The sequence below is a fragment of the Crocuta crocuta genome, unplaced genomic scaffold, assembly GCF_008692635.1.
Source record: "Crocuta crocuta isolate KB4526 unplaced genomic scaffold, BGI_CrCroc_1.0 scaffold41, whole genome shotgun sequence".
NCBI lineage: Eukaryota > Metazoa > Chordata > Mammalia > Carnivora > Hyaenidae > Crocuta > Crocuta crocuta.
Genome location: NW_027529428.1, coordinates 8955483 through 8977157, shown reverse-complemented (window position 1 = coordinate 8977157; position 21675 = coordinate 8955483). Strand labels below are relative to the sequence as shown.

The 21675-nt window shown below is 40.5% G+C and overlaps 1 protein-coding gene across 1 annotated transcript in view; it reads right to left on the bottom strand.

Moving 5' to 3' along the window:
- Positions 1–21675, bottom strand: part of CEMIP2 (cell migration inducing hyaluronidase 2) — a 71542-nt gene that overhangs the window by 11012 nt on the left and 38855 nt on the right. Inside the window, exons 13-20 of the mRNA XM_077759393.1 lie at positions 20700–20831; positions 19407–19442; positions 18504–18659; positions 15787–15964; positions 12967–13182; positions 9331–9539; positions 4770–4952; positions 458–677 (exon numbers count right to left, since the gene is read on the bottom strand). Coding sequence (XP_077615519.1) covers positions 458–677; positions 4770–4952; positions 9331–9539; positions 12967–13182; positions 15787–15964; positions 18504–18659; positions 19407–19442; positions 20700–20831 — 1330 coding nt within the window. The remainder of the gene's footprint in view (positions 1–457; positions 678–4769; positions 4953–9330; positions 9540–12966; positions 13183–15786; positions 15965–18503; positions 18660–19406; positions 19443–20699; positions 20832–21675) is intronic.

Below are 21675 nucleotides of genomic sequence, written 5' to 3'. Positions count from 1 at the left end.
AATTACAGGTAAATATAATAGCACACACTTTGAAATTAACAGCTTCCAACCTTGGAAAAAAAGGAAACAATTTTCATATGAACTGAATTTTCGGAAGAGAAATTTTACAGTCATCAATAAAATGACGTAATTTTCTCCATCGTTGACATGTAAACCCACTGCAATACTGTAACAGAATNGGGGGGGGGGGGGAATGAGAACCAAAAATTCTACAGTCATTCAGGATAAACTGATATATCACAGGGATAAGATATTTTTATTATGACTTTGGACTAGTCTGCTTCTTATAAGCATCACATTCTAGAATGGGCCACAATTCGGGAGAAACCACGTAATATTTCTAACTTCCCAAAACAGACGTTTCAAAGAAAAATGTGGCCACTGCAAAACAACAACAACAACAACAAACCTTTCATTCTTTCTCCCAACGCACAGCCCACTTTTCTCCCTTGTTTACCTGGCGGGTCCCACAGCCTTGACAAAGCCCGGTGAGCATGGACGGCATGCGCTTGAGAGCTGAGGGCTTCTTGTGATACTGGGGATATGCTTTGGCCATGCAGTTACTGATGTCTTTTGAGTCTGTTGCTGCCTGGATCTTGACTCTTTCGCATCCCTGAGATGAACAGTAACTGTGGCCATCCCTGTGGCTTTTGGCTTTGAGATACAAAAATAGTAACCTGCGCAGAACACAAACCAATCCATAGGGTGTTAGACTGAATCTCACAAACTGACAAAAATCCCTCAAATCAGCTCACGGTCTAAAGGGATAGTCCTCTTATAAAGTGACTTTTCCTTAAAAGAAAATAAATTACAAAAGTAATAAAGTTGTTTCCTCTTTCCTTTCTATCCTCCTACGGTCCTAAGGCAAATGTAAATACTACTTTCAGAAAATATTTTGATAACCCAGTTCAGTCATTCTGGAACATATCAAGGTTAATTTCTGGATTGAATTAGTTTGATGGGTAATTTGGGAGGATGGCCTTTGGTTTGGTTCAAAAATTCCTTGGAAACTTTTAGGCTTGCCTTGAATTTAGGATTTCGTAAATTAGTGCAGTTTATTCTTTTTTGGTTTCTAAATCATTTTGGTTTAAGGCATAAAATTGAAATAATAAAAATAGCAACCGTGACTTGCTTGGCTGAGGCCAAGATATGGTCTCACATTAGTTCCTGTGATGTTTACTAAGAGCAGATGGGCCTGAGGTCCTTCTGTCTGTACTTTGGCCAAAATCAAGTGAGATGAATAGTCACGCCCACTCTGAATGATCCTCCAGCTGCCCAGATGAATGGAAAAGTCACTTCCAGGCAACAGTCCAACATCTGTCAGCAGAACTAGTGTTTCCGAACCAAAGGGAGACTGTAAAGCATTTGATCAAATGTGATTGATTACTAGAGTTTAAGAACTCAGATTTTATTTTATTTTATTTTATTATTTTATATATTTTTATTTATTTCTACGAGAGAGAGAGAGACAGCGTGAGCAGGGGAGGGTCAGAGAGAGAGGGAGTCACAGACCAAAACAGGCTCCAGGCTCCGAGCTGGCAGCCAGCACAGAGCCCGACGTGGGGCTCGAACCCACGAACCGCGAGATCATGGCCCAAGCGAAAGTCGGACGCCCAACCGACCAAGCCACCCAGGCGCCCCTAAGAACTCATATTTTAATAGGACGTCAGTGAACAATGAAAAGTTGCGATTCTGAGGTAAAAATCAGCCATTGTCCAAACATCAATACTTTTTAACATATATACATAAGGAATGAAAGCGGCCTAATAAGGCCAGGGCTTTTTGATAGAGAATTAAAAATTGTCATAATGAATAGAATTAAAAAGAATGAGAACTTCGGAGGCTGAAGGATTATAAAAATACCCAGTTAGGAAATCCCTATCAAAATAACACCAGCGTTCTTCACAGAGCTAGAACAAACAATCCTAAAATATGTATGGAACCAGAAAAGATCCCGAATAGCCAAAGCAGTCTTGAAAAAAGAAACCCAAAGCAGGAGGCATTACAGTCCCAGACTTCAAGCTGTATTACAAAGCTATTATCAAGACAGTATGGTACCGGCACAAAAACAGACACTCAGATCAATGGGACAGAATAGAGAACCCAGAAATGGACCCACAAACGACTGACCAACTAATCTTTGACAAAGCAGGAAAGAATATCCAGTGAAATAAAGACAGTCTCTTCAGAAAATGGGGCTGGGAAACCTGGACAGCAACATGCAGAAGAATGAACCTGGACCCCTTTCTTACACCACACACACAAATAAACTCAGAATAGATGAAACACCTAAACGTATGACAGGAAGCCATCAAAATCCTAGAGGAGAAAGCAGGCAAAAACCTCTTTGACCTTGGCCACAGCAACTTCCTACTCAACACTCCTCTGGAGGCAAGGGAAACATAACCAGAAATGAACTATTGGGACCTCATGTAAATAAAAAGCTTCTGCACAATGAAGGAGACAATCAGCAAAGCTAAAAAGCAACTGATGGAATGAGAGAAGATATTTGCAAATGACATATCAGATAAAGGGTTAGTATCCAAAATCTATAAAGAACTTATCAAACTCAACACCCAAAAAGCAAATAATCAAATGAAGAAATGGAGAAAAGACATGAACAGATACTTCCCGAAAGAAGACATCCAGATGGTCAACTGACACATGAAAAAATGCTCAACATCACTCATCATCAGGGAAATACCTGTAAAACCATAGTGAGAAACCACCTCACACCTGTCAGAAGGCAAACATTAACAACTCAGGCAACAATAGATGTTGGCAAGGATGCAGAGAAACAGGCTCTCTTTTGCACTGCTGGTGGGAATGCAAACTGGCGCAGCCACTCTGGAAAACAGTATGGAGGCTCCTCAAAAAATTAAAAATAGAACTACCCTATGGCCCAGCAATTGCACTACTAGGTATTTATCCAAGGGATACAGGTGTGCTGTTTCAAAGGGGCACATGCACCCCAATGTTTATAGCAGTGCTATTGACACTAGCAAAAGTATGGAAAGAGCCCAAATGTCCACCGATAGATGAATTCATAAAGAAGATGCGGCATATATACACAATGGAGTATAACCTGGCAATCAAAAAGAATGAAATCTTGTCATTTGCAACAACGTGGATGGAACTAGAGGGTATTATGCTAAGCGAAATTAGTCAGTCAGAGAAAGACAAATATCATATGACTTCACTCATACGAGGACTTTAAGATATAAAACAAATGAACATAAGGGAAGGGAAGCAAAAATAATATAAAAATAGGGAGGGGGACAAAACGTAAGAGACTCTTAAAGATAGAGAACAAACAAAGGGTTGCTGAAGAGGTTGTGGGAGGGGGCTGGGCTACATGGATAAGGGGCATTAAGGAATCTACTCCTGAAATCACTGTTGCACTATATGCTAACTTGGATGTAAATTAAAACAAACAAACAAACAAAAATACCCAGCTGAACAAAATATTTCCCAGCTAATCATGAATTTGTGATCTCCAGACCATCCTCACAAATCTGGGTGTTCCATTTACTTTTGTGGAAAATCAATGGGGAATGTGGAATTTCTGTCATCTGTAGAAGAAAAGTCCAAGTAGGTTGTTTTAAGACTGATTAGAAATGGAAAGTCAGAGACCAATTATGGTAAGGGAAGACTTAAGCTGGTCACACTGGCTGCTGGAGGGGCCCTGGAGGGCAAATGAGCTGCATCTTATTCAGAAACTACCAAGATTCTTGACTAAAACCCAACCTCATTCCCCTATCAGACTGGCCACCCTTCTCCCCATTCTGAACTTGTCTTTCCCCAAACATGCCATGCCACGTTCTTCCATGCCTCCATGCATCTAACCACACTGCTCCTAGCTGGGGACACCTTACCCCTCTCTTTTTTCACCTCCTCCTACTGGGGCCTCAGGAGTCAGCCCCATGACTAGTCATCCTAGACTGAGCTTCTGGGTTACCTCAAAAGGCACACTGAGTATCCCACTACAGGGTTTACAGCATATAATCCTCAACTCTCCAATTACTTGCTTGGCATGCCCACATCCTTCAATGGACTGTGAATTTGCGGAAGAGATGAGCCTTATTTACATTAGTATCTTTACAGCACTTAGATGATGGCACGTGATAGGAATGTCAGCTCAAGGAATGGATGCTGAAGGAGCATGCTGCTTACTGGAAGAGTACAGGAGATCGAGCCTACCATAACCCAAAGGCTGAGAGACTGTAACTGGATAAAAGCAGACCAAGCCAACAGGACCCCAGGTGAACAGGATTAGAATTAAAAAGTGGAAAGATGTAGCCTAGAGAGAGTTGAAAGCAAATATGCCATGGTTATACAGTGGTTTGTTTTTGTTTTTCGTAAACTCAAGGTCAACTTGAGAGATCACCTTAATGGAAGAAAAGAGCTTTTGCCGAAATATGAACTAGATCACATGTAAATAATCATCTGAAGGGCTGTGACAGAAAAAAATTATTTTGATTTTCAATTGGGCCTACTGATTCTTTATTGACAAGGATCATTTCTCTCTCTAAATTGCCTTAATAGGTATATGGCAAACATCTTCATTTGATTCCTGCTGCCAACTATAATTATGAGGCATTCTACGTCTCTAACCCTCTAATAGCGATGAGCAGAGAATTACCCACATCAGCTGCTTTTCTAAACAGCTGTCACATCATAACCTATTCTTAGTTTAGGCTGAAGAACTAGTAATTTCACCATTAAAGGGAAATAGCAGTAATTCTCATTCACTGGTTGGGCTGAATTACCCCGTGCTGGAGTCAAAATAGAATTTCCTCTCAGACTGCTTTCTCTGCAATTCCTCCAGAGAGTGCACAGGCTCATATTCGTCCATTTTGGACAGTGAGCCATTATGGCGCTGTAAAAAGCCAAAGGTAACCTGAAAACTCGTGTTTGATGGATAGCAGAGGCCAACTCGAATCCAGTCATTCCTGTAAAGGAGACACAATAAAACAGTGAATTCACACTTAAGCCTATATATTTTGATTATTATAGCATATGTAAATTTCAGCCATGATTTTTCTCCTCCTTAAATTTCTGCTGTCTTGAGCCACTAAAAGTGAGATCCTGTACCTCAACATGCCAGCAAATCTCCTACCATTGTATATTCCCCAAACTTCTCTTATCGATATATGTACAATTGTCTGACTTACAAAAATGTCTTCCTTTTTTTTTTTTTTTAAACATTTAATTACTTATGAGATAGAGACACACACAGAGTGCAAGCAGGGGAGCAGCAGAGAGAGAAGAGAGGGGACACAGAATCTGAAGCAGGCTCCAGGCTCTGCGCTGTCAGCACAGAGCCCAACGAGGGGCTTGAACCCACAAACCGTGAGATCATGACCCAAGCCAAAGTTGGCTTAACCGACTGAGCCACCCAGGCGCCCCAAAATGTCTTGGTTTAAACAGGACTTCAGGGAATGTGAATAGAAGTTGACTAAAGTGTAATTAGGTGCTGCAAGAAGATAATAAAGTGAAGTGAGATGGCTGGGAATGGGGTACATGATGATGGAAGAGACACTAATATCCAGATAGGGGGAGCATACACTGGTAAAATCTTTAAAAAGAATTTTAAAAAATTGTTTAATGTCTATTTAATTTAGAGAGAGAGAGAGAGAGACAGCATGAGCAGGGTGAGGGGCAGGGAGAGACAGAGACACAGAATCTGAAGCAGGCTCCAGGCTCTGAGCCGTCAGCACAGATGAACGCATGAAATGTGAGATCATGACATTAGCCAAAGTCAGATGCTCAACCAACTGAGCCACCCAGACACCCCTAAAAAGAACTTTTTTTAAAGTAATCTCTATGTCCAACATGAGGCTCAAACTCACAAGTCTGAGATCAAGAGTTGCATGCTCCACTGACTGAGCCAGTCAGGTGCCCCTCCAAAGAATTATTTTGTTTACAAATGTATAGTTGTCTTTTATTATTGCATTAAGATAACTGACTACTGGTAAAATGACTGGATATAAAGGCATATGTATTTTTTTCAAAAATTTTTAAAATGTTTTTTATTTATTTCTGAGAGAGAGAGAGACAGACAGACAGCGTGAGCAGGGGAGGGTCAGAGAGAGAGGGAGACACAGAATCTGAAGCAGGCTCCAGACTCTGAGCTAGCTGTGAGCACAGAGCCCGGTATGGGGCTCGAACCCACGAACCATAAGATTATGACCTGAGCTGAAGTCAGATGCTTTAACTGACTGAGCCACCCAGGCGTCCCAAGGCATATGTATTTTTCAAGTGTTTGATGCATATTACCAAATTACCATGGTGTTTTTTCCTTATCTAATGTCCTATCTTTAGATATAAAATCAATATTTTCTGAAAACAATGAAAACTATTTCCCTTTTTTTTAATCATTTGCTGTTTGGGGGCATTTTTTAAAGTGACTTAATGTTTTTTTTTGTTGAGAGAGAGAGAGACAGAGTGCAAGTTGGGGAGAGGTATACACAGAATTTGAGCAGGCTCTGCTCTGTCAGCACATAGCCCAATGTGGGGCTCGAACTCGGGAACAGCGAGATCATGACTCCAGGCAAAGTCAGACGCCTAATGGACTGAGCCACCCAGGGAGCCCTTCAGGCATTTTTTGAGTTGTGGTAAAATAGATGTAATAAAAAATTCCTCTTTTTATCCATTTTAATTCCACAGTTTATGGCATTAAGTACATTCACAAGGTTATATAATCATCACTACTCTTTCTAAAGAATTTTTTTTGTTTGTTTATTTATGTATTTGGAGAGAGAGAAAGAGAGAGAGAGAACAAGCAGGGGAGGGAGAGAGAGAGAAGGGGACAGAGGATGTGAAGCCGGCTCCATATTAACAGCAGAGAACCCAATGCTGGGCTTGAACCCACAAACTGTGAGTTCATGACCTGAGCCAAAACTGCATGCTTAACCAACTGAGCCACCCAGCTGTCCCCTCTTCTAAATAATTTTTCAGGGCACCTGGTGGCTCAGTAGGTTAAGGGTCCAACTCTTGGTATCGTCTCACATCATGAGCCATTCATGAGTCTGAGCCCTACGTCAGGCTCTGCGCTGACAACACGGAGCCTGCTTGGGATTCTCTCTTTCCCTCTCTCTCTCTGCCCTGTTCTTTTGTTCTCTCTCTCAAAAATAAATAAACATTAAAAAAAAAGTTAAGAATTTTAAACAATATGTAACAGAGCCTGAAAATTATTTGTGCAGATTTTAACAGGAATCTCACTAAAGAACTTAGAAATGCAGACCAAAAATGTCTAAGAAAAGATGTTCTGTGCAATATCATTTATAAGAGCAAAAAGGGGATATTGGAGAGGCAGGCAGAAGAAACACAAACAAAATGTTCACGGAGGAAGAGTAGTTAAATAAATCTTGGTTTATCTATATGCTCAGAAAACATGGGAAGAGAAAACAATATATTTATAATGTCTCACTTTAATTAGAAGAATTCTAGATTTTCTCAGTTTTCTTGATGTTTTTTCGATTTTCTTTATTTGGTTTAATGAAGAAGTACAGCTTTTATCATGTTGAGAGTGTTATTTGTAGAAGTGGCACTGTGACAAAATCTATGACCGCTCTATAATCATATTAAATTTGGGGGAAAAAATTATCCATCTCCTTCTCTTGACTTTGCCCCTGATATAATTTTTACAACCTCTGAGCTATTTAAGCAAGGAAAGTCTGACTGAACTTCAAAAGCCCAACGCAGATTTTTTGAAACTTCTGGGTTCAGCCTTTTTTCACGTTAAAATATTTTTACTGGCTCAGTATTTGTTCAAAAGTTACATGTGATACTTATAGTACCCTGAATACCATGTGGTCATAACACCTCGCCTCAAACTCATAACCTGCCAGATAGAAGTCTCTGGACTACTGATCGCTGACATTTCTCCTTGGTCCTCCGTGAGCATCATTTGTTTCTTTCATTGCCTTCTCTGCTGCTCACTCCTGGGAGCGCTAATATCACACTGGCTTTTAGAAAACTCCCCCCGGACACACTGCAAACTAAGGATTAGAGGTGGGGAGAGTGAATAGGATTCAGGCAACAAATGATAATGGCCTGAACTCGACCACAAGCATCAGAGGTGGAAAGAAGTGGAAAGATGCAAACAACATTAAGGAGACAGGGCCAACAGGGTTTGGTCACTGACGGGAAGGGAAGAAGAAAAAGAAGAGTCAGTGATGAGTTCTGGGGTTTTTGCCTTGGTTGGCTCAGCAGGCAGGGCTGCGATTCTCCAGCAAAAGCACAGAGAAACAGCAGCAAGTATTATAGGAAAACAGTAATGGTCCAGTTTGGAGCATGTGCGAGACTTAACGGCTCAGAACCCGCTGATATTCACCGATCCTTGGAAGTGACCTACTTAGAGCTGAATTGCTACATGTTCTACGCCTAACTCTGCTCATTTCAAGTGAGCGTTTTACGGGAGTTGTAACAAGTCAGAGCTTTATGACCAGCCAGGTGAACAAGCCATTTATTGTTTCCAGTACATATCTGAGCAATTTCACCGAGTCTCATAGGTTCACCATCACAAATAACTAGATTGGTTTTCTCTGCCTTTCAAATAGTCCCATCCCTCCCTTCCAGTGTCCGTCACCTCCCCTGAAGCACCCTCTGCTCCCATCACGCTGAATCCATCAATCCCTGAGCAGAACCAGCCCTTTCTCAAAGGTATTGCTTTTGTAACAAGACTGATCACTTAGGATCCCTTCCTGCGAGGCGCCTGGGTGGCTCAGACGGTTAAACGTCTGTCTCTTGATTCCGGCTCAGGTTGTGATCTCACAGTTCATAGGATCGAGCCCCGCATCGGGCTCTGTACTGACAGCACAGAGGCTGCTTAGGATTCTCTTCCCCTCTCTCTCTGCCCCTACCCTGCTTGGTCATGCTCTCTCTCTCTCTTTTGAAACAAATAAGCATGAAAAAAAAAAAAGACACTTTTAAAAAAAATCATACCACTCTTTTCTGCCAAGTCTAAACCTGACCTCAAAAATCTTTTCATTTTCTTGATAACCAAGTGCTCAGTTGTAACACCGGATAAAACTTCTTTCCGTCTCAGCTACGGGGAATTAAAGTATTCAGCAGACTATATTTTAACCTAATGGCTTTCTGCACTCAACGCCTTGACCATAGACAATTAAGAAATGTTTTTAAAATGACAGGATTCAATCTGTGTAATTGCTTAAATCCAGCAACATAAAATATATACAGCCTCCACGTGAGAAGAACAGAGTACATGAGACGGGCATTCTTTACTTGCTACAAAAAAGGTTATAACTTTTCTCCACTAAATTACAGCTTGCTCAGCTATTTGAAGTAACCAGAAAAGACACATACTTGTTGAAGTTTATGAGGTATAGAAAAGCAGTCCGTGGAGCCGGTCCATTCCAGTGGATGGTATAGCCCTTCTCCAGCATGATCACAGGCTGGTACTGTGGAAAGGTAGCCTTCTGGTTGATGCCTCGGAGCACCATCGGGTAGGAGGGATACTCATCTCGTACGATGGTCATGGTCAGATTCTGAGTGCTCCAGGTCTGCACATAAACCTTCCAGAAACAGTTAAGAATGAAAGGGAAGAAGACTCTTAACTATACAGAGAACAATCTGGGGCTTACCAGAGGCGAGGGTGATGGAATGGGTGAAGAGGATTAAGAAGCACACTTATCAGGGCGCCTGGGTGGCTCAGTAGGTTGACTGTCCCACTTTAGCTCACGTCATGACCTCGAGGTTCATGGGTTCGAGCCCCATGTCAGGTTCTGTGCTGACAGCTCAGAGCCTGGAACCTGCTTCAGATTCTGTGTCTCCCTCCCTCCCTCCCTCTCTCTCTCTCTCTCTCTGCCCCTCCCCCTCTTCAAAAATAAATAAACACTAAAAAAATTTTTTAAAGCACATTTATCATGGTGAGCACTGAGTAATGTATAGAATTGCTGAAGCACTATATTATACGCCTGAAACTAATCTAACACTGTATGTTAACACTACTGGAACTGAAACGAAACACTTAATAAAAATTTTTAAAAAGAATTAAGGAGGAGAGAGCAAAAGCTTAAATAGCTAAGCAAACATTTCTAGCACAAAGTCCAGTGTCTCTACTTTCAGAGCGGAGGTTCTGTGACCTGAGCCAGACTAAACGAGTAGCAGCCAAATTCATCCTAAGTTATACTTAAAACGAAGCCCTACTTAAACTGAAATGGTAAAAACAGACCAAGCATTCTGCTAGCCAAGATCTTCCTCATCTCCTCCACCACAACAGGCCAGCTTATTCATCAGAATATAAAGCCTTTGGGCTTATATGGCTTGTCAAAGAAATACCTCAGTCCGAAGAACACACATCAAAAAAAACACAAAAAACCTCATAAGTTAACGTGAAACTTAATATCCTCCAGTCAAATCTGAAAACCTTTTCTCTAAAACAAGAGATGAAAATTGAAATATCTTAGGGCTTTGGCTTTTAATTTTCCATGACCTACATCAGCCCAAGAAGTCATTTTTCACCCATTCAAAAAAGAAAAGGCTTTATAAAGCACTTTGCAAAAATTAGACAAATATATTAAACAGAGACAAATTTGAAAATTCTGAATTTATTCCAGTGGTATTTGAGCCCTTGCTGTGCGAAAACGAAACCTTCCCCAAATGCACACTCTAAAGAACAAACCTCAGAACAATTTCCTAAAGCAAATCAATATCCTGTAACAGAATTCCCCAGAAGTCTTAAAACATTTGCAGAATACTGCATTTAATCCACAATATCTCTATTTTTCTTTCTGTTATTTCTAAAGTTTTGCACGTACTGAGCCAGAAAAGCTGAAGTCTCATTCATGTTTCAACATAATCCTCTCCTTTCTGACACCATTTAAAGATTTAAAATAGATGGGAAATATATATTTTGAGACTGCTGATTATCTTCATTTAAATATATATATTAGTATGTACTATATGTTATAGTTACTACACATATTATACTTACTTTTAAAAATAGGTTTATATTTATGTTATATATAATATATATTATTTTTAAAAATGTTTATATTTGACCCATTTTTATTTATAGGTTATATATAGTATATATACATATATTATAAAATATAAGTTAAAATAACATAATGTAATGTTAAAACTAGCTTATAATATAAAAAACAGATTATATTTGGTACGTTGTATGTAATATATAACAGGAGATAGATAAATAGATAAATCTCCTCCCTTCTTCCAAATCCAGGAAGGATATGAGGTAGCACGTTACCTTAATTCTCCTAAATTACCATCTTTTCTTCTGAGCCCCTTTAATCCTTGGGTTAGCAAAAAACAAACATCCTATTAAAATCTATTTACAAATTGCTAAGTAATTATTATTCTGTCTTGTGATCCAGGTGCTTCTACCCTTTGCCTAAAAACATAAAGTATTCTACCTTATCTAAGTAACAACAAATGGCTGTAGATCTGGGCTCCCAGCCCAAATCCCAAATTAGCAGAAGGTTTGTGATCAATTCCCAGAGCCTCCTAGGAAGTATGAGATGGCTTATTTCCTTCTTCATCCTTCAATAAAAACTGAATTACTACTCTGCTTTATAAGATAGAAGGATCAGGTTCACATTCTCAAATACATCTGAAATCCAAAGAGTTGACAGATACATTTATAATAATTTTTTATTTCATTGGTGAGTACACACCACTCTTATTAGACACATACACATGAAATTTAGCTAAAGCTATAACTACCAAAAAGAGATAAAAGCTTTTTGTTTTAACTCTAAAAATTCTTTTTTTTAAAAGTAGGCTTTGTGCTCAACGTGGAGCCCAGTGTGAGACTTGAACTCATAACACTGATATCAAGACCTGAGCTGACAAGAGTTCAATGCTTAAATGACTGAGCCACCTAGGCGCCTTGTAATTCTAGAATTTCTACAGCTTCCTACGTATTGACAGGTTAACTTAGTTTTAGCAGGCAATTCTGATTAAGAATGAAATGAAAGAGGGGCACCTGGGTGGCTCAGTTGGTTGAGCATCCAAGGACCCGTGGGTTCGAGCCCTGCAACGGGCTCTGAGCTGACAGCTTGGAGGCTGGAGCCTGCTTTGGATTCTGTGTCTCCCTCTCTCTCTGCCCCTTCCCAACACACACACACACACTCTCTCTCTCTCTCTCTCAAAAATAAACATTAAAAATTTTTTTAAAGAAGAATAAAATGAAAGGGAAAAAGAAATTACATTTTAAGCCATGTTTTCTTCTTTACTATAATTAATTCTCCATTTTTTCCTCGTCCTTCCCAGAACTTGGGCAAGAATAACATTTTTTTTTTTTCCATATGGGAATGAGAAATCCCACAACAAAGAAGCTAATACTCCTTTAAAGTTAAGTCAGAAGACTCCCTCGAAACGTCATCCCTCTGCCTGATTCCCTAATTTACTAGAGATAATGTCGCTGAAAGCAAAGAATAAATCCCCCTCTCAGGGGGCATAGCTGTAGCATGACTAGAAAACCTGGCCTAAGACTCAGGAAATATGGGTTCTCACCCCAACCATTTCCCAACCATATTTAAATAAGGGCAAGTCCTCCTCTTGCTGGACCCACTTTTCCCCCTGTTTAATTGGTGTGGCGCAGGGGAACCATAAATAAAATTGTATAAGTTCATGGGGCACTAAGGTGGCTCAGTCCACTAAGCGTCTGACTCTTGATTTCTGTTCAGGTCACGATATCACAGGTTGTGAGTTTGAGCCCCACGTCGGGCTTCATGTTGACAGCGCAAGGCCTGCATGGGATTCTCTCTCTCCCTCTTTCTCTCTCTGCTCCTATCCCGTGCTTGCTCACACACTCTCTCTTTCTCTCTCTCAAAAGAAATAAACTTTAAAAATTTGTAGGAGTCCATGATTCCTAATGATTTTTTTTTCTCGTTTTTCTAAAGGGAGGTCATGCGTTGGAAAGTATCAGTCACGCTGAGGAGGTGGGGATCGGGCACAGAGAGCCTTCTGGCCTACCTGGGCATAGTTTCCACTGCAGGCCACCGCATTCCATTTGGTAATGTTTACACAGCTTGGGTGGCGGATCAGGTAATTGTCCATCCTTCCCACATACACATCTTTGTATCCTGTCACAGAGCCGTCGATGTCGTGGAATATGGAGTTCTTATCACCATCCAGCTCACAATCTTCAAACCAGGGGCCAGGCTTCCCGAAGAAGACATTCAGAGTGACCTGCCAGCAGGAAAAGACAAAGACATCACAAGATGAAGGCCAGCATCCCCTGCAAGGATCCTAATGCGTGTCCATCAAATCATATCACACGTCCATGTGCTTTGAGGGAAGAGCAGTTCTGAGTCACAGTTTATAGTCATCAACCGTGGCACCCAAAGTTTTCAATTAATTATGACATAGTGGGGGGGAGGGAATGGCAAAGCCTTGTGGAGTTCAAGTAGCAAATGTTAAAAATATAGTTCGTTGTTTTCCTTCTTTTTCCATTTAAAAACGATGACCTGCTCTCCAGACAAAATTAACCTACGATAAGAGAATCAGAACAGTTGTGGGGAAGGGAAATACGTAGTCATGCGTCTTTGTTAAACATTATAAACTTGACACTTAGGGCATGTGCATTTCGCTGTATGCAATTATACCTCAGTTAAATAAAAGCCTATTATAAATTCTATCTTCTGAGCTAGTTTGTCATTTTATTTTACTCCAAATGCCTAAGCTGCTCGTTCATTTGACTCCCCCCAGCCTCCTATGCTAAAAAACAGAAACCCAGGCCAAGTGTCGCCTCGGTATGCTTCCTGGGTGACCACTGAACTCAGAAGAATCTGCTGTAAAGTGTATGTTACTGTCTCCTCAACATAGACCAAACCCAGCTCAGTAATTTTTATATCAGGTAGAGTTAACTTGAAGCTTTTATTTTAAATTTTATTTTGTTTTTATTATTTTTTATGTTTATTTATCTTTGAGAGAAAGAGACAGAGCACAAGCAGGGAGGGAGGCACAGTGAGAGAGAGGGAGACACAGAATCCGAAGCAGGCTCCAGGCTCTGAGCTGTCCGCACAGAGCCCGATGCAGGGCTCAAAACCACTAACTGAGCCGAAGTCAGACACTCAACTGACTGAGCCACTCAGGTGCCCCCAAAGCTTTTATTAAACACGTAGTACATGGCTGCAAAGCAGGCTGCAGATTACATGTTTTATAGCCTTTAGCTGCTTATTAGTGATAAATAATTCATGCTATTTAAGCCATGAAGGCACACTTTTTTTTTTTTTTTTTTAAAGAAAGAGAGCACAAACTGGGTAGGGGTAGAGAGAGAGGATCCAAAGCAGGCTCTGCACTGACAGCAGCGAGCCGCGAGCCCGATGTGGGGCTTGGGGCTCGAATTCACCAACCCTGAGATCATGATCTGAGCCAAAGTTGGATGCTCAACTGACTGAGCCACCCAGGTGCCCCATCACCCTCAGATGTTTTAAAGTCAACTGAATATCTAAATGATAAGCAACTCAAGGAAAAAATCAGTGATGTCTGTGACAAGTGGCTGGCTCTAGGTTCTTAGTCATAGGCTTTTTTTTTTTCTCATTTCTCTTGGACCTCCTGTGGTTGAACCTAAGACAAGTTTGGGGCATGGTTCCCACCTTTTCAGGTAGCACACATGTGGCAAATGTTCCCTTTATAAGCTGTCCCCAGGCATCAGCACCATCAGAGCTTCTGGATGATGACCACTGCACTTGGACAGCTGGATGTTAGAACTCCGAATGCCACAACCAACGCAATACCTAATGAACTGTTTCTCAGAACCACACGGTCACTGTAGCTCCATGTATGGAGGTCTGTGTTCATAGCAGGTGAACACCCAGCCTCCACACTGGACAGCTGACCCGAAGAGCGCCCTATTTATTCATGTGGGAAGCGACCTGCGAGTGCAGTCCCTCCCTCCCCCCCTGCAGTCATGTGGCCTAAAAGAGAATGAGCCAACCAAGCCGGCATCCCGATTTGCACCTGGGCCTCCGTTTCCTGCCTCAGCCATTCTGGAAAACCAGATACAGACTTTGGTAAACCATCCCATGTTCTATTTTAAACTAGGCCACCGCAGAGTCAGCCCGTGGACGTGAATGAGAGAAGTGGGAGCCACTTCCCGCTTGTGGCCGCTTGTGGAAGCGGCGGGCGAGATGGTCTGAGACTCAGTCTCCGTGTACCAAGGTCATTTTGGAATGGGCAAGATGGTGGAGCGAGAGGTACGTAACCGGACTGTCCTGTGTACCAACGGCACAGAGGCCACTGATGAACTACTACGGAAAGGATTCCTCTGGGCCACTGTACTGTAAACAATTCTTTCTCAGTCTTGTTTGCGGTCTTGGTAAAAACCTGCCAACAGTTTTTATCTGTATTTGCTTTGTACCACACCAGCATTCCTCTTCTTTCCCATCCTTTTAGCCTCTGGTTCTCCAGAAGAATAAGCCCCAGACAAGGAAAATACCAGGCAGAACTCAAATCACTTCACAGATTATTACAACGAACTTCCGCAAATCCTATGTCTTCTCGTTCCTATGAAACCCCACTATCCCCAGTCCTGTGCTATCACTTTAAGACATTGTCCCTTTCGAGACATCACTTGAATGTCAAAGATACCCCAGGTCACACGGGACTTCTGTTTTCCCCTTGAACTCCATGGAACAACGTGCATGGAATTAGGAGTCTCTCTGGCATATATTTCTCCTCCCAGTTGTAAAGGCTCAGTACGAAAACTTGGATTGTGTGTTTGTCTCTGGGAATGTGCTACCCCTTTCTCCTGCAGTGGCCACCACATAGGTACCACAAGAACATACTTACATGTGGACCAAACTTCACGAGGGAGATGTTATTCCTGGGGGTCATCTGCCAGGGATTCTTCACAAGGAAGCCGATAGCACTAGTGTACCTGTCTGGAGTCGGCACATATTTTTTGAAAGTACACCTGGTTAGATGAATGGGCCCGTCGTAAATCTGAAAGCCTCTAATTGGGAACGTCCTGTTGAAACACAAGATTTTTGTTTAATGCACACGGGCCCATCCCTGCACCGGCATGTCGCTTACACGTTTGTTTTATAAACACTGTTGAATATCTCGTACACACTAAGCACAATTCCAGGGTACAGCAGTGCCATGATAAAATCCCTGAGCAAAACCACGGAAAAGGCAAACAGAAAAACAAGGGTAATCTCGGGCAGTATGTGCTGTGCAGGCAGAGACACGATAATGCAACAGGCTGGGTAGAAAAGAGGTGCCGTTTTGGACAGAATAGAGGCCTCTCTGAAGAGGTGACTTTTGCTTCCTTGAATCAACTCAGTTAAGACCTTTTATTTGGGAACTCCTATACTTCGGTTTTGGTTCCAAAATCTCTGGCAGGAGAATAAAAGACAAATCCGTGCTTTCACAGAGAGAGCCTCCTTTCAAGCCACTAAATGATAGTAATAAGGTGAAATGATATACTTAAAAGCATAAAAGTGTAAATCCTTAAGTCTTACTATGTCAAAGGGGCTGGCTGGATTGAGAAATTTGGTTTATTCATTTTCCTCTTTCTGTTCAAACACAAACTCCTTAACCTACTAATCATATATCATTAATCATAATTAAGGTACAAAACCCATAATAGTCTGAATTCCTTAGGTTTCTCCCTTCTTAAATTCTTTAATGGCACTGCAGAGGACTTCTATGGAACAGCAGCTTACAAGTTGGCAGTGTTTTACAGTAAAAGCCTACATGCCAGCAAGAAAATGAAGTAGCCTGGTTAAAAATTTATGCGTATTGATGTACTTCTACGGATATATCCCAAAGTGGCTCTCTCTCATAGAAAAAGTTGTAAAGATACAGGAAAATAAACACTGGATCCATTGGCCAATGAGGAATCTTTGTTTTAGAAAATTCTCCTTTGTGAAGAAGCAATAAGCATTTTGAAATAAACCTGAAGGCCACGTAATGTATATAACTCTTGAATTAATATTTTGTACATCTGAAACTAACATAATATTGTATGTCAACTACACTTCAATAATAAAAAAGGGGGGCTACGCCTGGGTGGTTCAGTTGGGTGAGCATCCAATTCTTGATTTTGGCTTAGGTCACAATCTCACGGTTGTGAGATTGAGCCCCGCAGAGGGCTCCATGCTGGTCGTGGAGCCTGCTCAAGATTCTGTCTGTCCCTCTCCTTCCTTCCTTTGCCCCTCCCCCACTCGTGTGTATGTGTTCTCTCAAAAAAAAAAAGAAAAAAGAAAAAAAGGAAAAGAAAAACACTGGAGGACAATGTCAAATAAAAAGAACGGATTTGGCCACCCCCATACTGCAGATAAACCCTGTGATGGGCACAGCAAAGCAACGAAGGCAAACAGGGTTTGAATCCTATCTCAGCTACTTTTAGTAAACCCCTCATCTATAAAGCAGGATAATGGCAGTACCTAACTCACTGGGCTTTGCAAGGATTAGGTGAAGAATAAAGTATTTAGAACAGGGCCTGACACATCGCAAGCGCTTAATAAATGTTAGCTATTAAAAATCCCTGAAGTTTCATTCCATGTGGCTTCCACGGTCTGATGAACAGGCGGGCTACACAGAGCGTAGCTTATTACAATGGCATTCAAGATTTCCCAACGACAGCACGGGGGGAGTGGAATCAAGCTCCCTCTTTGCCAGAAGCTACTAAAAGCTCTTTTGCCAACACTCCGCCCCTCAGAGTGAGCAGTCCATTTGGCCCGTTCCCCCAACCCCTCCTAGCCCACTGTCTGCATACAGAGTCTAACTTTAGGGGAACTGATGCTTGATGAATTCTGGCAGCGGGTCCAACGTGAGACCTTCAGAACATGAGTTTTTCTCACAAGTAAAAGGAGGAGGACAATTCTGAACTGGGTCTCAGAACTGAGGTATGGGTGGGGTAATTAGTTACTAATTCCCTAAAAGCTCGGAAGCATCTTTCTAGTGCTAAGTACTATTTTAGTGACTCTGTGATGATTCTGACAGAAAACATGCCAAAAGTCTACTCCGAACTGAAACACTGGTGATTGCACAGCCGTGGTTGGGTTTTGAGTCTGTTTTGGCATCTACCAACTCTTATTTTCTAGGACTTTTTTCAATAAGTTATTTCCTTTTTCCAGTGGCTATTTCTGCAAACCCACCTCACAAGTTGAGGCCAAAAGTGATCTAATGTCATAGTTTACAGTTTGGCCACTTTCCGTGGCTCAAGAAAGAAGAAAACAAAAAAGTCAGCAGCTTACATAAGGCCTCAAGCAAGGAATGAAAAAGAAAATGGTTTCCTTCATTATACAAATAATAATGAAATCTATAAAGTGCATGATATTTAATGCTCCAAGTTTCCAGAATGTACCCAATTATAATGGTACTACTACTACTACTACTACTACTACTACTACTACTACTAATGGTAATAATATTAAGATAAGGTGGGAAAAGCATTACAGTGAGAACCAATCCACCCAGGATTACTATAGAAACTCGTTAGGGGTTAGGTTTTCATCTATTGTTCAAATTTAACAGTCTACTGCTAAAGCAATGCTTACCTGTTCCTAGGTAGGGTCCGGGGCTTCTGGTCTATTCCTCCAGTGCCTACATATTTGTTCTGACCACCCTGAAAGCCATAATTCCTGCTTTCCCCAACGAAGAGAGATTCGGATACCTCCTGGCTAGAACCTTCATCACTTGGGAAGCTTCCATCACTGTTGAAATGAGAATAACCATTACCTCACCACCTCCAGGAAATTTAAATTGACCCTCAAATGAAGACACACTATAACTTAAAAGCTAAGGAATTTTCAAAGCAGCTAGGAGCTTTTTCTAATACATATTACCAAGTCATCAAAAAGTCCTAAACTGTGAACATACCTCGTATAAATTAATACATGACTTGCACATTAAACACATGAAATTTCATTTAACAGCAACAACTGATTATTTTAGTCTCCAACAACAGTATTCTACGTGGGGAGAATGAATTTGTCCTGAATGTAACACGTAGATGACAGGCATATTTAAGACAGTATCCAAAATAACTGTTGTCTGTAGAAAAATATGTAACATTAAAAGTTTGGTTCTTAAAGATCACTGCAAAATTAGACCAGCTTCTAAGAAAGAAAATATTTAATACACTCCCAACTCTTATTCCCTTCCTCTCAAGTGTTTTCTTCTAAGGCAAAAATATGATAGGCCAACCCTTCTGTGGAATTCCAGCTATATTAACCTATGACTTTGGTGTGAATTCAATTAATTACGAAAAATGGATTTGGGCCCTCTAGTGGTATCAGGAAGTGGGTGCTGTTTTTTTTTTTTTCAATTGCTAATATAATGATAGAACGATCAAGATGCGGTCAAACCCACTTTCTCCAAAAAACACACCAAAAAACCAGGGCTATTTTACCTTACAGCATTAAAATAATCAGGTAAGTATTTTAAAAATAATTACAAACCTGGCAAAGGTCAGTCCTATTCCATTATCTGCAAATCTATGAGAAAAAAGAATAAAAGAACATTTATCACCTCATGTAAGAAGAGATAAGTTCTCTCAATACTTAACTTTTGGGAAAATCCAGGAGGTTCCAATAATGTTTACTCTCCAAGACCACAAAAAAAAGTGTTTCACTTCCTAATAACTAAAAGCACACTCTCCACAGTGAAGGCACCTGGTTCAAATCTTAGCGTTGCCGGTTACTGGCCACGTGACCTTGGGCAAGTCATTCACCTTGACGCCCCTCAATTTTCTTACCTAGAAGTGGAACCAAGAACATAACCTCCCTGACTGGATACTTGAGGGCCTTAACATACTAATTGATGCCAACTCTTTAGTAGAGTGCCTACACATAGTAACCAGTACACAAGTGTCAGCTGTATTATTTTTATGATTATTTTGAAAGCAATTAGGTCATGGGATTCTCTTCAAAATTTTCCACTTTAATACCCATGCTATTTCTACAGATTAATGCAAAATTGTTTTTTTGCCTCATGACAGTCAGAAGTGACAGTAAAATGCCAATAAGTTAATGATGGTGCCAGCCAGAAAAAAACAACATGTTTTTCTAGACTCTTGAACACCAAATCTTAGCTCACTGTATATCAGACTTCTAAAATCATGCAAATGGGAAAAAAGTAAGATGCTTGCTGCCTCAAGTCATAATAAGCCGTAAGTCAACAGACTTAGGAAGGTGGAATTCACGACTTGTATTTGTAATGGCAGTGACAGAGCAACAGAAAAACTTCTGAGTTTCCAAAAGGAAAGGGAAAAAAAAATCCAGGTAGTTTCAAAATCTGTATTTAACTCTCTGACATAGATGATGTTTGTTATATAAAGTTAAATCCCCAGTTACTGCTCAATCTCATCAAAAAACTCTCATGTCACCAGACAAGTTCAATTCCAATAAAAGCAACAGAATGAATGATTCCAAACATTTGCCGTCTGTGAGCGCGAGCAAACACTTCCTCAGAGCTCGCCCCACCTATTAGTAATAATAATAATAATAATATGATTCCAGGGGTGCCCACTGGCTCAGTTAGGAGAGCGGGCAACTCTTGATCTCGGGGTCATGAGATCCAGCCCTACGTTGAGCGCAGAGATTACTAAACATAAATAAATTTAAAAAATAATAATAATAATGTAATTCCAGGAACTATCACCTTACTCTCAGCACACTGAGTTTTTTTTTAATCACCTTAAAAAAATAAACACATAGGTGGCATCAGATAATGACTTTGTAGAGAATACCTACGCTGAATTCTGAACGACAATGTCTCCCCCTCTGACCCAAGCTCCGTTGTCATTATTTTTAAAAGAAATGAGCCTGTCAATTAAAGCAGCAACACGTGGCTTTTCAGGGTCTGCATCCTGATGAGGCCTAAACCTTGGGGTTAAAGAAAAAAGGAAAAAGGACTTTTTAAAAAAAGCATTGGAAATCAGTTATTTACAACTGCAAGCTTAAGTGTCAAAAGGCAGGATTTATATGTGACCAAAACAAACAAACAAAACTTAAGGCACAATTTACAACTTAACTATCATATTTCAGATATTGAAAAAAAGATTACACTTATTTATATAAGTTTCCAGAGAACTGCTTTCATATCTTATTTTCTTTTATTTATTTATTTTAAAAAAACATTTTTTTTTAAATGTTTTATTTATTTCTAGGAGAGAGAGAGAGAGACAGCATGAGCAGGGGAGGGTCAGAGAGAGAGGGAGTCACAGACTGAAACAGGCTCCAGGCTCTGAGCTGGCAGTCAGCACAGAGCCCGATGCAGGGCTCGAACCCATGAACCACAAGATCATGACCTAAGCGAAAGTCGGACACTTAACCAACTAAGCCACCCAGGCGCCCCTCATATCTTATTTTCTTAAAGGAACTTATATTATAGGATAGGACACTACAGAACATTCTAAGCACTAAAACCATTTTCAAAACAAATTAACAAAAACCTCAGACTAAGAAATCTGGTATGTTTTCACAAATTCTGAAGCTACATGAAACTAATATAAACACACTAAATAAATTCATCAGGTATTTCAACATACATATATGTGAACTAGAGTATTATTTGAGTTGTGTGCTAATGAGATGTTTTAGATACAGAGATAAAACTGGTTCAATATTTAAAATGCCTAAATTTAAAACAGAGTGTATTTAATTAACTTGTTAATTACAAACACTAAAGTTTACCTCTTCTTTCTCTTCTTTCTACAATACTTACAAG